The 18,692-nt window shown below is 36.2% G+C and overlaps 1 protein-coding gene across 1 annotated transcript in view; it reads right to left on the bottom strand.

Annotated features, from left to right (window-relative positions):
- Positions 1-434: 434 nt before the first annotated feature.
- Positions 435-18,692, bottom strand: part of LOC149530754 (2-isopropylmalate synthase) — a 39,319-nt gene continuing 21,061 nt past the window's right edge. Inside the window, exons 2-5 of the mRNA XM_089810235.1 lie at positions 17,729-18,349; positions 1,675-2,961; positions 1,477-1,598; positions 435-1,285 (exon numbers count right to left, since the gene is read on the bottom strand). Of these exons, the coding sequence (XP_089666361.1) occupies positions 988-1,285; positions 1,477-1,598; positions 1,675-2,961; positions 17,729-18,349 (2,328 nt within the window). The 3' untranslated portion in view covers positions 435-987. The remainder of the gene's footprint in view (positions 1,286-1,476; positions 1,599-1,674; positions 2,962-17,728; positions 18,350-18,692) is intronic.

Here is an 18,692-nt window from a genome sequence, read left to right as displayed (position 1 = left end):
TAGATTATGAAACAGCGAATCTACTGAATTTACAATCACTGACCTGTAATAGAAAAACAAAACTCAGCACACTAAAATTACATGGGTTTTTATGGAATATTGAATGCGACAACACTTCTGCATTATAATACAATGAAGTTTTTGCGATTTTGAGTGCAATTCCCTGGGTCTCCAAGAATCCAGAACATAAAAAGACAGTAAAGTCTGAATGAGCATACCATTCAATGCATTGAATTGTGTAAAATGCAGTCACGATATAAAAATAGAAACCTGAATAAGTTCAACCATTTCATACAGTCATAGCATAAACAATAGCATTTCCATAAGGAATCTAATCAATAGATAAGCATCTGGCAGTGAACACTAAAAGAGAAGTTAACTGATTTGTCAATAAGTCATCCTTTCACATTGCATGACATCCCATGATAAATCAGTACTCTAAAAATGTTTAACGTGTATTTTCTATGAACAAGGGAAAATGAGTGAGAAATGAAGAAACAGTAAGGCATGCAAGACGATAGCCAACATTCTCGTCGTCCATCACTCTGCCAGCTCCTTGCCCACCTGCTGTTCAGGAGAATAGCTATCTTGCACGCTCTCTAGGCCTCCCAAGCACCATTTGTAATGTTATAATTGATAGATACATATAGTTTTGTATTTTATCTTTTTAGCAGACAATCCAGATCCAAAAAAAATAGAAGACTTTGAGTCACAAATCCTACACTTTTTATGTGTTTCCATACATTTGAATGCTACGTTTTTTGAGGACGTTATTGTAACTTACAAAAAACACAAAAGGACACTACTGTAACTTTAATTCATCCAAAATGGATGTTACCATGTACAAAACTCATTTCTACTATAATACATGTTTACAAACCTACACTTTTATACACTTACTTTTATTGTGTAAAGCTTCGGTTATGCTTTTCAATCAAATGCCTATTAGCATATCCTTTGCACCTCCTTTGAGTGTAAGTGTTGCACCTACTTGTCTCCTGATATCAGTAGTAGTAGTTTTTTTCGTTCTTTCATTCTTTGAAAAAATTGTCTATGATATTTCTTCTGCCTAATCTTGCGCCGCTTCCGTAGCCATGCTGAATAATCCTTACTCTCCTTGCATACAATGAAATCGCTAAGGTCGCTGGGATCATCTATGATCTGACCTTCAATCTTTATCATACTTTCAGTAAATGCATTGAAACCATTAACATTTCCTAATTTTATGATGCCCTCTGATATATCCACCTTCTCTAGCCGACCAACCGTCTTTTCCTTACTAACTCTGTCAAGGCAGTTGTACCCAAGAATTTGAGAGAGATGGACAAGAAATCAATAAATCAAAGAGAACAATACAGCATTTAAGGGCATGAAAATATTTAAAAGAGCTCAAAGGAAAAATATTACTTTCATTGAAATGGCAATTTAAATTTTAATATAATTTTGGATGTTTTCTTGGAGCGAGTGGAGGCATACCCTAGATCATGAACATGATAACATGATAAATGTCGTTGCCTCTTTTTAAGGAAATTTGTTAGCACAGGTACCAACCGTGGTTCAATCCTCAAGGGCCTTTCTTTCTCTACCAATTTCTGACCCTGCAAATGAATATTCAGTTAAATACCATGCAATTACAAAGACAGCATTGTTCATTAATTAAGTTTTCACCATTACCTGGTTTAAAACTATTTGAGAAGTTGAATCAGAAGAATCCACTGATAATTCTGAAGATTCCATCAATGCCCTTAGGCAATCAACTCCACCATGCTCCAAAACAAAGAGGCTCATTAGTGACTTCAGAAAAATCACATGCGCCTTACATAACAACTCTGAACCCATTTGACACTTTACATATAGTTCACCTAAAAAATAAGTTACTGCAGGTCCCACTGAATGATTATTTGTCACAAGCATTTTAGTCATTATCTCCCTCAATGCAATACCAGTTGGTGTCGTGTACTGGCAGTTCACAATATAATCCATTAGTATATCAATAGCGCAATGATGTGTTTCAAGTAAAGTCTGATCAAATGGTGTTGAATGACCAGAATCTCCCTTTCTCTTTGTTATGCACAGAATTCTTGACAAAGAAGAACTCATCAATTGCAGAATAGCAGCAAGCAAATAAGTACCTGGATGATTATTAGCATGTGCAGAGGATGGTATATCACTTTTGCCTACTCTAGATAAAGCTTTTGTTACTGTGCAATGCAAGATACCACTGATTTCTTTCCTCGATAAGTTATCCAGGGATGCTTCATGGTCCTTGATGTACATGCATAGCAAACTCAATAAATTGGATGAATTCATTCCACAGGTTCTAGTAGAACTTGAACTTTGATGAGAACTGAAGTGCGTATACTGCTGAATACAATCCTTTTCATTCCACATTAGATTTAACAAAGAAGCAGAACTTACATCAAGCTCAGCTTGCAAATTCATGTGCTTTATCAGACAAGATTCTAATACAGGAGTCTCCAGACAATCACAATCATCAACAGTATCTGTAAGGGACGAATACTTTCTGTAAAGCTTAACAGAAGACTCAAATACTGATAGAAGCTGACTCAGTGACAACCCCTTTGGCAACTCACCATAAGTAGGTATGGAATCAACAGCAATGGCTTCAGAAACCAAAACTAAAACATGTGCTTGGAAAATTTTTGGAGCTTTGATCAAAACCAAAGAATCAAGCAAAAGAACAGCCGCGGGAAGACTAATCCTGGTACTCCTTGTGTTCCCCATATTGGGATCAAAGATTTTATTGACGAAAGTGTCCAATAGTCTGTCTTCAGGCATTGAAAGAAGACAATGAACAAACATTGCCTCTAGTGAATATTCAACATGTTTCTCACATACGGATGGAGTTTCAAATCTTGAAGATAAGCAAATGGATTTCATATCCACACTTAGAAAGGCTTTACCCAAATCTGGATGGAGAATAAGCTCGTCCACAAAAACCTGATACAACACAAATATTTAAATATGGAACTTCAATTTAGCAAGCAAAAGGAATATCAAGTTTCACAATTCAATATACTTGTACATCTTACTGAGCCAGATTACATCAATTTGTTGCACAAATTCTTCACTATCATTTTCAGTGACTAAGTAATATTGGAAAAGTGATCAGCATTCAATCAGTACAAGCAGAATTTAAACTTGTTTATTTATATGATATATGGGTAGAAGGAATCCATCACATGGCTCAAGAACAATTATTATTCAAAAACAATAGAGAATGGCTGCACATTCATTCAAGTTGACAACAAATAAACAGACCAAGATTATGTCCATAAAAGAATTATAAAGTAATACCATGGTAAAATCTGCACACTAGTACAGCAATAATGAATAATGTCCAAAAATAGATACTGTGGCTATTAACTTAAAGAAATTGTAATGGAAAGAAAAATCAGCATAAACACTGTAAATGCCTTTAGACTAGCGATTGCACTGAATAGGTGCAATGGTTTAGCCAATAGTGCGACATATAGTGGATGTTTGATTATTTGAAACTTGAACATGTTGATGGTGATATTTATACCAAAATAAAAAGCCATTTGATCATCTCTTAATTAGGATTATGCCTACAAAGAAACAGGGTTATTTCTCTATTCGGAAGACATAATAGTAACAAGTTTTAATAAATATTAAATACATAAGAGAAGAGGTAAGTTGCCGGTTCAGATTCCAGTATGGATGTGGGTTCGAGATTTGGGTTTGGAATTTGTCCATATTATTTTGGGGTTGGGTTCAAATTTGTTTTGGGTTTGTCTGGACAAGGTTTTTTTATGTGTGTTTCTATACATGTGCAGCAGCAAATAAGTTCATACACAAATGAAGGCCAGAAGTTTTTCTTTTCATTCACAAATGAACAAATGACATAGAAAACAACACTTTTGGTCTTTTTAGTAGTCACTTTTAGGGTTGGAGGGTCAAAGAGACCTAAGAAGACAAACAATCTTTATGCAAAAGTTTTTTTTAAATGACATTTTTAGTCAATTCGCCCCAAATTCGTTTTGGGTGCTTCTGTGCAAACCAAAAGTCTTCCAAATTAGTCCACAATTCTTACAGGGTTCTTCTGAGATAATTTCGAGCAAAATTATCTTACTGGCAGAATTTTGAGCAAATTTGAACCAATTCCGACTCTGCAGTGAACCGACTTTCGGATTTCATCTTCCAGGAGCGAATCTGGTAACTTAGGAGAAGAGCTTCAGCTGCATGATTCTTGTAAACATTAAAAACAGAGTATATATCACATGATACATCAATGTTTTTCTCATTCACATGATTGATCATTGCATCCCTTGTAACTTGATGTACTTTTTTTATTGTTAAATAACCTCTCTGACATTTTTACTAACAATTCATGTGCACCATGCCTGCTTCTGCATTCTGCATACATATCTACCTGGAGAATTGCAACTATAACACATGACGAACCCTTTTTCAATTGTCCTCTGATGGAAAAACACAACCTGTTCTAAGACTCCCATTCGAGGCCTGAATATTTGAGCATACGCTAGCAGAAGGCTGGAAAAGAGTCTGGTTTTACACCTGTGGATTGCATTTCCTAAATTATTGTCAATGTTTTAAGGTTGAAGGATGTTGGTACCATATCAGATATGAGAAGAACATCATGGGGAATATAAGTGCAGGATCATTGAGAAATTTGCAGGGTGTGTGGATGAAAGTCATTTCTGTCATTGCCTGTATCTGCAGTAAAGGCAAGCAATGAGAAGTTCATAGTCTATGTTGAACCTTTCTTTTAAATTTTGATGCTTCAAGTATTGGTGAGATGAATAGGCCTGTCTGACTCATATTGAAGAAAGACAGAAAAAATTCAAGAGGTTTTTGAAATCTGGATAGCACGTAATTGTTTGGAGATAATTTGGAAATACTGTGTTTCTAAATGGATTGTTTTGTATACTTCAGAATTGTATAATATTTTTCTCTGTTTAGCTCTAAGTTTTCAGAATTTTTCAAAAAGAATGATAATGTAGCTTGCAGTAAACTAGAATAAAACTTAGGTAACTTGTGTATGATAATATCCAAGGTTGCATGGATATGCGTACCCACACCCCTAGGACACATACTCAGGTACCGGGTACTCAATGGAGAACATCATAGCCAAGGACCTTGATTAAAATTTCTGATTTTTGTTTGGATATCAGCTTCTTGTTTATCAACTTAATTCAGTACGTAATCAGTTTGAAACTTTGATACGATACTGATTAACAATAAACTTTATCACTGTTCAAGTCAGAAGTTTATCATTTGCAATATGTCATTGTTATATGATTTATGATTTTCTTGTTCATTTTGAAAGTCCGCCTTCTTTATTATGCAGCTAAACATTTAAACTATATTATGGTTACAGACATATTGCAAATCTAAAACTGAAAACAATATATTACATCTGCAAACTTTATCATTGTTGTTGTTTTGAAAAACCATTATTATGACTCGTATTTTTAGATTTTCAATAAATATAAAATTGATGTACCCAAGTACCCCCGTCCACTATAAGTATAAATATAAAAAATTGATGTACCCAAGTACCCCCGTCCACTATAAATATAAATATAAAATTGATGTGCCAAAGTACCCCTGTCCACTATTTTGAAAAATAGCCATACCCGTACCTATTCTCGTACCCTAAGTACCCAGGTACCCAGTCCCCGTACAACCTTGAAAATATCTCCTCCCCTGCATGCCAAAGGAGAAGAAAAGGTAAAAAAACACGCAAGAGAACATCAAAAATTATTGTTTGAATTATTGAATATAAAGATGGATATTCTATTTTTGGAAATGGATTATTGTGAATATTTCACAATTGGGTAAAACGTTTTCTGTTTAGCTAAGTTGATGGAAAAAAAATCTGACATATATGTGTTTTAAAACCTAAACTTATTCCACAAATGCATTTCCTGCTGCTCTCTCACATCATGGTAAAACACCAGATTCATCTCAAATTAACTCTGAAGGTGCATACAATGGGACTGAAGAGGAGGCTCTTACCTAAAAGCATATTCCTGGCTGCAAATTAAATGAAACTTTGGTCATTGCCAGGCAAAATTATGATAAAGACTCAAAAGTATAACACGTCCACTAAGAAATTTACATACAGTTAAACTGAATCTTACTAAAGCACAGTCTTAACCAAAGTAATAGGAATTTATGGCATTATCAAGAATTCTTAAGATTGTACTAAGAACAAGAATAACACTCACACAGCAACAGAAATTGAGGAAACCGAAAGAAACTCACAAACAAAAATCTCAAACCATTAAACAGCCCTTACTACTTAATGCATACACAATATAATGTTCGCAATCAATAAGAAAAATTCTGTCATAAAACCTTTGGAAGGCATCAAGTATCCAGTCCACTACTATTCACAACCATCAGGGCATGTGCAAATGCATTTGATCCCTCCAAAATACCTAGGTTTCATGTAGATTCAATTTTTTATATCAGCGCCTCTATGGTATTGGTAAAAATTAAGCTGGAACCTGCCTTTGTTACATATAAAAGCAGCTCATCTTGAAGCCTAGATAGTATTAGAATATCAATTTTAGGTTTCAAATTTTCAACTTAACAACTCAATATCCTAGGATGCAACATGAGAGCTTTGCACAGATTAAGCTTTGAAACAAATACACTTGCTTACAAATACCAGAATTTTAGGGCACAAGAATGTCAGCTTGTTGACATTAATAGTGTTTTTGTAATTGATAATGACAAGCCATGAAAATACAGAGAATAATTGCAGCTCTTCGTTGAAGATCAAAACCCACAGTTCCTTGAATTGAAGAACTTCTCTGATTTTTGATGATGAATGTCTGCATGCAATGATGCATGTTATCTTCACTGTACAACAAGTGCTTCAAGATTGAGAAATTGAAAATATACAAGGCCTATGTACAGACTGTTATTTAACAACCATAATTGGGGAAGACATAGAAACAATGGTTCCAAGTTCAGTTTGATAGTGGTATGTACATTCTGGAGACAATATTTCTTCAGAGGAAGATGAAAATGAGAAGAATGAAAGACAGCAAAGCAGTTGCTCAAATTACAAGCTATTACAGAGTTGACAAATTAGACTGAAGTCTTGCAAGACGATTAATGGAGGCTGCCATTATAAAATTGCTTGTAATTAGGCATAATAGCTGATATGATTGAGTAATTTCAGTTTGGCATACCACCTTCAAATCCCATCCATCCTTCCCATTGGTCAAAACCTGTGTACTTCTCATCAACATAATAGTCCTCTTCCTCAGTTGCCTCAGCCAGAGTAGACATTACGGTCTGCACCATTATCAGAAAAATAGAAAGAAAAGGCAAAAGAATGAGCAAATTCCATAGTAGGATATAAATTATAGCAGTCCATCAAGCAAGTGGGTCAGAACAAAAATTTGACAGATTCATTATGAACTTTGATATTAAGTACCTGATTGCCCTCATTGATCTTGTGAAACCTCACACTACAGTTGTCTCCCTTAGTGACATCAGGATGGAATTGAAAACATGGAGGATCACCATGTGAAAGACCAAATGTTTATATAAGTCATTCCACTAGCAATCAAACAAAACCTAAGGGCATAGCTTAGGAGAGCTTTGAATGACCGAATAGATTTGTTTTCAAAACAAAATTGAAAAGAGAGGTAGAAAACAAAACAAAAATCTCAGAAAGCTTTGACAAGATCCTATGGGCCAAAAAACACACATTCTCCATTAATGTTTTGAAAAAATAATTGAGGATCGACTCCTAATATAGGCCAGAAATATTAAAGGTTTTTAAAAATCTGAGTTAATATTCAATAAGAACATAATTTTAACCAGATTTTTCATTTTCAGCTAATGTCAAAGAAAACCTGGAACGATAAATGAAAAAATAACAGAATTCTCATCAACTTTTCCCTTCAAATTCCAACAAATTAACTATAATATTTATTCAGTTTCACTTTTTTCAGCTAATGTCAAAGAAAACCTGGAATCATAAATGAAAAAAATAGCAGAATTCTCGTCAACTTTTCCCTTCAAATTTTAACAAATTAGTTATAGTTCTTTATAATTGACAAAATCTTTCAAAATTTATGTAATATTCAGTAGTTCATTGTGAAATCAGTTTATTAGGAAATCAATTTTATATATATATATATATATATTTATATATTAGATTGGTGTTTCAGATAATACAATCATTTCAGCAACAATCTTCTGAATATAAATTATAAATTAGTTTCTCTTTCAAATTGTGAAAATATTCATCAAAGAAAATCTAATCCCCTAGTTTACTTCCAAGAATTACAGATAATATTAAACGAGACATTTCAGCATCTGCAAAGTAAGCTGCCAATATGCCTTTTTGATGTCACTTTAAGTGGTGTTGGGTTTTAAACTAAGCAATTTATGCTCTTCTTTCAGCCTGCCAAAGGTAACAGACGTCCTCAATCTGACATTTCTCCTGTGCCACAAAGTCCCCTTTGTACCCACAATCCTTCCAAACATAATGGCCATAATTGATTATTTGGGAGAGTCGTAAAAAAAAGAATTTTCCTTACCTGATTTTCAGTGAATTCTGACCCTGAAGAATTGAGCCACCTTCCGAGCTCTATAGGTGGATTTGGTCCTAAAAATATATGCATGCCTGCTAGCAATATCCTATACTTTGGGCTATGAAAGATCACATTCATCGAGCAAAAATTGGGTCATTGCAATTTCTCACCACTACCTGTAATCTTCTTTTCCTTCTATTGCAACTTTCTTGTTATGGCATTCGACAAATTTGAGGTCGAGAAAAATAGATGCTTTGACAAAATTTCATTTGATATAGAGCACTTGACTAGTGAGAGGATACATTTGAGGAACAACATCTTACAGCCATTCACCATGTTGGTGTAATTTAATCTTCACTGATTATGTTCGTCTGAATTTTCGCATGATAAAATTCCTTTGTCCAGGTATAAAAATTCAAATTGTATCCATTAATGGTGAATAGGGTTTATGGTCTTTGGTCATCCAGATTTGTTAACCTTTGAAAAAATTCGTTAAAACCCTTTGTCTTATTCCTTTTGTAATTTTCGGGCGCAAAACCCTTTTTTAAAAATTGGGCGAATATTCTATTTTCTTTTAAAATTTTCCCGCGCCCTCAAGTAACCTTTCCTCTCAGGTTCCTTACTGTCCGATTTGAATAGATCTACCGTTGTCACTACCTCGCTATAAAAAGATGAGCACTTTTTATACATAGCGAGGTAGCGAGTGCCAAAAAGTTTATAAAACGGGACCGTAAAATGAAGGTATGGCGGTCGGGGATTTGTTTTCTGGTCAACTTTTCAGTCACGTGCACCTTGTAAGTATCGTCAAAACAGGAAAAGGGACCCAGTAGAAGTAGCTAGAAGTCGGCGTCGAAATAAAGGTCTTTCCGATGCCTTGCTACCTCGCTATCGGAAAAACTAAGCATCTTGCCATTAGCGAAGTAGTGAGGTGTCGTGAAATCAAAGACACGGTGGCCTCCAAGTTTCTCGGTAACCGTAGTCTATCTAGGTGGCATGACGAGTAATAACTGCTATTGTCAGAAGCAGTTAGTAGGGGCGATGGTGATTTGATGGGTTTTTATTCTTCCAATGCCGAGTTTTATTAAAGTCATCGGAGCTCGCTACCTCGTTATCGAAAAAATTTGACATCTCGCCATTAGCGAAATAGCGAGGCGCCGTGAAAAGAACAACCGGTGGGACCTCAAGCAATGTGGAAGGGTGACTAGGATTAAAAGTAAGGTCTTGTTGGGTGCCAGCAATGCAAAAATTTCCTACGTTATCAGTGCCCCGAACCCACGCCCCATTCATAAACCATATAAGAGATCTCGTTCGTCAGATCAGCTTAAATCGACGATCCTTGCCATCTCGCTATGAAAGTTGAGCGATGTTTAGTCTGTGCGACATAGCGAGTATGGGACCCACCACTTCTTCAAGGTACTTTGTTCAGTCTCTTTACCCTTTGATTTGATCTCAGATCAACGGCCGTCGCTATCTCGCCATGAAGAGTTGCTCGGAGGATATGTATAGCGAGGTAGCGAATGAGGGCCCACCACTATTCTTCTAAGCAATGCAGTAATGTATCATCCACAAGATCAAGATCGAATCAATGGCTATCATTGCTTCACTATGGCAAGGTGCTCATTCTTTATGTATAGCGAAGTAGCGACTTGTTGACACGTGTCCTCAATCGCCAGTGGGTCCAGACGGAAGTGCCATCAAGGACGGAGCTGTGTACGTGGGCAGTTTTCATTGGATTGACTGGCCAACTTGTCAAGTGGAACGCCAAGTTGTCTTTCTCCATATCCCATGATCGTAGGATTTTTAAAGATCAACGGCACAGATTTGAATGCAGAAGGTGGTGCCACTCTGTGTATTAATTAGACATGAAAGCTTCACATGTGAGGAAAAACAGAGTATAATACAGAAGACTTTATCAGTTTCACCTTATGCGAACAAAAATTTCGAGCCTTTCTTGAGCAGAAGCAATTACTGAAGAAGATCGTGCTGAAGTTTGGCAAGATTGTGAAGCAGTTTGTTCGCGAAAAAATTGTAGAAATACAGAGGAAAACGAGGACAGAATTCAAGTAATCCTATTGTAATCTCTGTAAGTATCTCAGTTTTGTAAAGCATAATCAAAGATGCCTCCGAAGAAGGAGTTTTCAGGTCAAGTAAATTATTTGGATAGAAATGTACATGATGATTTGCTTGAGTTGCTTCCTAAGTCTACTGTAGAGACAGTGCAAGTTAAAAAGTTGACCTCGTTAAACCCTAGGTTGAGGATAGCAGATGGATTGTATGATAAGGGTAATTGGGTCTAGGATGCTCAAACCTCACAAACTGGTTTAAATTTGTTCAAGAAATGGTTTGCAGAAAGGAAACTATTTGCCCCACATGCCAATTTATGGAATTTCGACCTGGGAAAGCTAGTTGTTCCCAGTGTGTTTATGGATTATGATCTCCTTGAGGCCGTGGCGAAGAGTTATAATCAAGCCATAGGGTAGTGAGAAGAGTTATGGTGAAATTCTGATCACCATTAGTCTAGAAGAGATTAGGGAAGTTTTTCGTTTGGGACCTCTCACTAGATATCATGTGCCCATTAATTTGACAGATTTAGAAAAAGAATATATGTCTAAGATGGACATAGTTAGACAAGGTGCACTAAAGGCCCACATTGGCAGAATTGGAACCCTACTAGCAATAACATCATCCTCTAAAGAACCTTTCAAGAAAACATGCTTCAATGCCAGGGCAGTAGAGATATACAGTACCCTATGCCGAGTTTCTAGAGAGGGTGAAGAAGACTTTATCCTTGTGAGTTTCATGTATATGATCACTCAAATCTCCTCTTTCGGTGTGGAAATAATTTTTGATTTTGCTTCTTACCTGGCTGATGAGATTCACAGTGGATTGGTTGGGATTGCTAAAGCCAAGGTGGAGAAGGTTTGGGGCCAATACTCCCTGTTGATGCACATGTTTCTGTTTAAGGGGGCTACATACTTTGGTAAAGAAATGGTTTTGAACAAAGAACAAGAGGGGGAAGCACTGCCAGTTCAATTGTGGAGTGCAAATATGACTGGGGAAGCAGAAAATGCTAGTTTTGTTAGATTTGATAGGTACTTCGCCTCCAAACTGAGGTGCCTCGTATTAAGAGACAATCCCAGGATCCCTAAGGCACTAATGCACCTTGTTAGGCCTACGGATAAACCTCATAATCTGAAGGTTTCACATAATTGGGGAGATATCATCCCATATTCAGTTTCAACTGTTATCAGAATTTATGGATTCAAGGGAACAACTCATGTACTACCTTACCAGGTGCCCTTAAAGGTAGGAGTAGCTGAATTCTTGTGGCAGTTGGGAGGAGTAGAAGAAGCCTTTTTGCACAAAAGGGGAACAGGATCAATTTTTCCCACTTGCACAGTAGCCCACCAATTTGTGATAACCAAGGAAGGATGGGTTTCCCTTTACAAATTTTTGGATCAGTATAAGATGGAAGCATCTCACCCTCGTTTTTGTGATGCAGAAGGTTTCTTTCATTTGGCTCTTAGGCATAGGATCAAACTTCGTCCAGTTAAGCATGAATTTTATTTCCCTAAAGATGTAATAAGGAATGAGTACTCTCTGCAGGAGCAAGAAACAAAGAAAGAAAAATGGAGACTCTATTCAAAAGTTTTGAGTTTCATTAATTGTTTTGACAAAGATTACAACCCTCTAAGTAATGTTGTAACTACTGCAGATAGAATTAATAAGCTTATGAATACATTCCCTGAAATAATGGAGGTGATGAATGAGAAAAAGCAATATTTCATTGATTCTTTTTCAGATAAGGCCAGAGAAATAATGAAGAGATTGGGCTTCACTCCTAATGTGGGGGCAGGCCCACTAGTTGTTCAAAGGAGGTCAGGATATACTGTCATTCAGGGTCAAAGGCCCATTGTGGATAAAGGAAAACAGATAGTTGAATCTACTAGTGTTGTTTTTGAAGAAAGGCCTCTTGAACCTTCTCCTAAGAGGAGACGGATAATAAGGGAAGAGGAACCACATGATGAGAGTTACTCACCTTCACAAACCCCCATGAGAATTGAGGAGGAGCAGCTCATTGATGAGCAAATTGAACAAATTGGATCACAAGGGGGAGTTTTTGTTACCCAAGCAGAGATTGATAAAGGTAACCCCCAGGAGCCTCCTATGCCAAGTTTTGAGTTGACTGTAGCAAATTTCAGGGGAAGGGAATTGGATCCTGTTTTGGAACAAGCCAGTCAGCAATTTTTGTCTGATGACAGTTTTGTAAAGTCTAGGGCTTTCCATCAGTTTGCTTGGAGGGCAAACATGAGCAATTTTGAGGAAAAATGTAAGAATATGAAAACAGAGCATCCAGAAATAGATGAAGCCTCCATTCAAAATCAAATAAAGGAACAAATGATTTAAGAGTTCCAAAATATAACCCCTGAAGAAGGGAGACAGATGGTAAAGGCTGCAAATATTTTATTATTGCCCAATAGGGACATCGCTGATGCTTTGATTTCAATTTTGTGTCAAATAATTTGGGATTGCAAGATCCAAATAAAAAGGAGTTCTTGGGAACTGCATTCAGTAATGACCAAGCTGCTCTTGTCATGTGGTCATTAAGAAGAGGATCCAGGGCTGTTCCATCACAGTCTAATGATTCAGGACTAACAGGGAATATCATTGTGAGGAGAGTTGCTGATACCTCACATGTACAGGCAACCCACATGAATGCAGATTACTCTCAATTTGCCTTGGCTACTGCAGAGAGGGAGGAAAAAGAAATGACTGAGTTGCAGAGCAAGTATGAGGTGGTTGTGGATGCCTACAATAAAGAAGTAAAGAGGAGAATTGAGCTTGAGAACAAGCTAATGGGGAGGTCCACAAGACCAAGAATAACATACCCTCGCCCCCTAATTGAACCTTTTAAATCCACCCCCCTCATAGAAGTACCAGATACACCCCAAAGGCCAGAGTATTACACTGCTGAGGACTTTGAAGAAGAAAAGAATAAACTGTGGGCCTTACATGTGGAGTTGAATGTGAAATATGAGGAAAAATTAAGAAAGGCTCTTACATATTTGGGGGATAAAGTTGAATGGCCACTAGTTTATGATCAGTTGGCTAGGGTGATCAGTATCTGGGATAAAATGAAAGCAAGTGATGAGGCTCTGAAACCCATTGTGAATAAGTGGGTAAGAAGGAGGAAGGAGATGACATTTTTATGTTATTCTATTATAAAAAAACCTTGTGGTCTAATTGAGAAAACTTTTGATATTGTTTCTAATCTTACTGACTTTGACAATAAGAGAATTCATTTGCAAAGAATAATAGTTGGCTACTTAGATAAGTACAAAAGCCAAAAGTTTAGTTTGTTTCCTTGTGCCCTAGATAAGAAGAATAATTTGAAAAGCAAAGATGAATGAGCTAAGGAGCTCGATGATTTATTTTGTTTAAGAATGAATCAAGTTATCAATGAAACAGGGCATGCATGGTGGGCCACAACAATTGAAGAAATAGTAAAAGCCCAAATATTCTTTGATTCTTTGAAACAAAATTTTGTTACTATTGATAATGAGGCTGAGTATGTGCTCAAGAGGCAAAGTGATATTTTGCAATTCAATTGGCCAGATGACACATTGTTTGACAAGTGGATGGCAGAAATAGCTCCTGATGAACAGTTTGAGGAAGTAGAAACTGACAGTGATGAGGTGCAGGGTGATGAGATCCAAATCATTGATACCATCACTACACAAGGCCAACAAGGAGAAGAAGACAAGAATGCTCAGTCACTTTCAGTTACAAACCCAGGCCCACAGGACACTGATACAACCAAAGAAGAGGGAAAAGTAGAAGTTATTCCCACCGTACAAGATAAAGATGGTGAAAACCCACAGGTGGAGACCAACTTGCAATCATCAGAACAAACTTCATCGTTGGTTAGCTTGGCAGTTGCATACAAAGAGGGATCAGAATAGCAGCCAAATCAACAACAATAGAGGATGTGATAGAAGTGGACCCACCAAAAGGAATGTTTGATCTAGACATCTTCTGTTACCCACATTTTTGTCATTTTATGATAGGTGTATGTAATTATCTCTTGTAAAGGACACCTATCATTTTCTCTTAGCCTGCAGCTTGTTGCATCTCACATTATATAAGTGAGATTCCAGGGCTAGAGAATGGTCTGATTTCTAATGCTCTAGGTGGTATACTTAGTTTATTTTTGGTCCAATGTTTGAGAAAGTTTTATGATGTATCATCTCTATTAGTTCCTGAGAATGCATTAATATAGGATGATCTTTGTGTTTCTTCCTAAGGTCATTCTGAGTTACTGCAAATGTATACAATTTTCAAAGAAAATGAATACAAATTATGAGTTGTCCCCACATCAATTCTTTCTGAATTTTGTCTCCTTTTAGTTACTTAGTTATCTTGATATTGTATGAGTAAAGGCTTGTGCAATTGAATGCAATCCATTTAGGTTGTATATCTGTTCACCACTGCTATTAGTTCAATGGATTAAGTAAAAGCTTTGATGAATTTGATAAGGTTGCTACAATAGTAGGAAGGATTTTGTATGATGAAATCTGATAAGAATTGCTGATAATATTTGTTGTAAGGCAACAAATTAAATCTATGGATTTGTGGTAGACTCTGAACCCTAATGAATTAGGCACTGGTCAAATTGATTCAGCTGGAAGAGAAATATGTCATAAATGGTTTTCAAATGCAGAATTATAATCAATTTCACTTTTATTTCCTAAAGATCTTCAAAGTTGGCCGGTGCTTGTTTGCATGGAATGTTTTAGCTTCAGTTAGCCACTATTGCTGAGAACACGTGCAGATCTATAGAAGAATTTTGGCCAAATCTGTTATATGGGATGTGTTTATCAAATTGTCAAGAATTATGCATGTGTTTGAGGATTTGAGATGAGAATCAGAATGAAACTAAAATAATTCTCATACAGTGTTCCCCAATCTTGAACCATCCCTGGGTATACCCACCCTGGTTTTGCAGAGCCTAAAGAGTAAAAAACCACCCTTGGTTTTGTTGAAGTTGGGTCCAAATAGTTTGCACGTATAATTGTTAATAGGAATTGGCTAATCCTTAGATTGTGTGAGTGATATCATTTTGGTACTGAGCATTTTGTTGTTCAGTAGTTTTAAAACTCCAACAAATTACACTTAAGCTTACTTAGGATAATGCATTGCATCATGGTTTGGCATTGAGACACCTAGGAGTTTGCATCTCAATTAAGCACATGGTGTACAAGAATTCTACTCTAGGTGGTGATAGTTGTTATCTCATACCTCTTTTAGTGCATATATCACATTATCATCCTCGTCATTGCACATACCTCATTGCATAATGGATGATGATCCACCTTTAGTGGACATGTGATCCACCTTGTGTAGGTGAAAGCTTATCTTCTCCTTATCATTGTCTCTTATCGCCTTTACTATATAAGGAGGCCTATTATGTACATTTTAATCATGCCCAAGACTGCCCATCTAATCTATTGACGTTCATTATCGATAATATCATTCTTGCGTCTTAATGCAATTGTCTTGAAAATCTCTTGTGGAAGTTATCTTGGTCTTTCATTTGATCCTCAGGTGTTGTAGAGTCACCTTAAACTCTACCATGGTATCAAAGCAATTCTAACACACCAAACCAAACCCTCTATTAATAAAATCCTAGATGAATGATCCAAGTTGCAGGTGGCCTGGCAGATAGCAAAATGCTTGGAAAACAAAGATGTGAAGACCAAACCCTATACCACAAAGTGCAAGGGAACCTAGTTTGAGCGTAGAGTAAATAAATTCTGGCAAATTACACAACATAATTGCAGTAACAAACAGAGACCAAAAGAACATGCATGCACACAAAGTTTGGACAAGATACAATGATTGAAGAGAAAGGACCAACTCTCAGAAAGAATCAGCCATCAAAGATCTCTTCCTTGCAGACTCTATTCCATCACAATTTTTGACAACAAAAGATCCAAAGAAAAACCCTTAAACAAGTGAATTGAAGTACAATACAAACAAAGGGCACAACTCCAGAAATAATCCAAACAGTGCTTTACATCCACCCAGAAAATGTAATATCCTTAAGCCTGAATAGGCAAAAACCCTAACCTGTTCTAAATGAAAACAGGCTTCAAAAAAGTCCAGGACAAAAATTATAGATAGAACGAACGGGTTTTATTATTAATCGAGGTGGTGTATTCTCAGGCGGAATGGCAGGCAGAAAGAGACAGCTGCGGATCCATTCCGATCTCCTCAATCATTCAGTCTTCCAATAATTTTGCATCAAAATTTAAAATGTGAGTTTCTGTTGAATCGTTTTGTATAAGAATATAATAGGATGAGTTGAGCGTGAGATACTGTGCTCACCATGTAAAAGCTTATCAGCTAACTAGACAAAGAAAAGTTCATCTCTATTATTATTTACAAGTGGAATGAATTTGCAAAACAGCATAAGATTAAAGATTTAAAGACCAAAATTTCTAAGGAAACAATTCTTATCATAAAAGATACAATACAAACAAAATATATCTGATATTTGCAAGTGATCTTGAAATTTGAGATATGGCCCTTCCAACAACTTTTCAAGATGTAATTTACTTAATCCTTCAATATCAAGTTTCATTTATCTATTATTGTAGATCAAGCAAAAATTTATGCATATGATACGAGTTTGACTCATCTGCTATTTTAAGTGCAACATATCACAAAACTCATAAATGTTTTGTTAAATTAATTTAGGATAGCTAGTTCTTCATTAGAACATACAGTTCAGGGAACTGAGAATTCCACTTCAAACCCTATAAACTTTACCTGATTTCCCACCTGTTGGCATATTGTATATTATTCATAAATTCATACAAGTTTTGACATAGGCATGATCACTTGCAAGCATTTTTTGATATTTTTCTATTAGAGAAAGGCTTTGTCTAACTCTTAAAAAATAAAACAAAATTGCAAATATTAGAATACTTACTGTGTACTTTATAGTATACTGGACACAAAAATGGTACTACTGTACACATTCTGCCAAATTGCCTTCCCTAACTTTACCCTTTCCTTTTTTGACTTTTAGTATGAGCAAAGCATTGTGCGTATGAAGACTGAAATTTAAATTCAAGAACTAGTGCAGCCAATTTCACCTCAAGCAATGCAGACATACATTGCACTGCACTTCTGATGCTTGAATGGTCATCTGATTTAGAGATTCCAGAAACAGGATAGTCTCTTGCAGCTTTAATTTCCTCTTCACTTTTGGCAAAAAGCATGGTAGAGCCATCTGCACAAGTGACTTCACGAGCCATAAGAAATCCAAAGTTTCCAGATTGTGTTTCCTTGGAACTGAGAATTGTACAGAGTAGGCTTGGAGAACACAGCTTCTGAAACAGAGATACAAGCTTTGTAGTTGCAATCTGACTGAGCCCAGTATCAAATTCTAACAATGATATAACTCTAATAGAGCAGCGCAATAATAGAATTATATCATCCGGTCCTTTAAGGCATGGACAATGATTACCACCATTGCTACTAAACTTCTGACTTGAATAATCAACAATGGAATATATCATTCTGACTTGGTTGAAGAGCTCTTGAAAGAGTAGGTTGTTTAGTAGCCGTATATCTTCTAACTTGACCATTATCCTAATGCCCATAATACAGAGAGAGATTGAATGCATATCACAATCAAAATTATTTGATGTCAATGCTGAAGACAAGCATAATAACAGACAAGAAAGTGGTTCTAGAATATGAGCCTTCGAAACCTGTTGCAAGCACCATGTATAGCAGCAGTAAGTATAATTTCAGTTAAATTAAATAAACAATAAACAAACTAATGGAAACAACAAATCCCGTGAACTGGAAGAATATAGCAAAGCTAAAAATTTGGCATAATATAAAGAAGGAATGCATTAGTCAGCACAATAATTGTATTAACTAGCTGCATGGAAAACAAAAGGGAAAGTTTAGACAAGCAGATGCCAAAGAAAACAGTATCAAAGAACAAATATAAATTAAAGTCCAAAATTGGGTTTTGAAAATGCATTTACATGTGGTTAAAAACTCATCATTTTTGTCTTATGTTAACATGTTATCAGGTTTTACAAG

Source organism: Cupressus sempervirens, chromosome 11, assembly GCF_028749045.1.
Source record: "Cupressus sempervirens isolate cs-2001-9-10 chromosome 11, ASM2874904v1, whole genome shotgun sequence".
NCBI lineage: Eukaryota > Viridiplantae > Streptophyta > Pinopsida > Cupressales > Cupressaceae > Cupressus > Cupressus sempervirens.
Note: the sequence above shows the minus strand (reverse complement) of the source record. Positions and strands in the feature narration are given on the sequence as shown.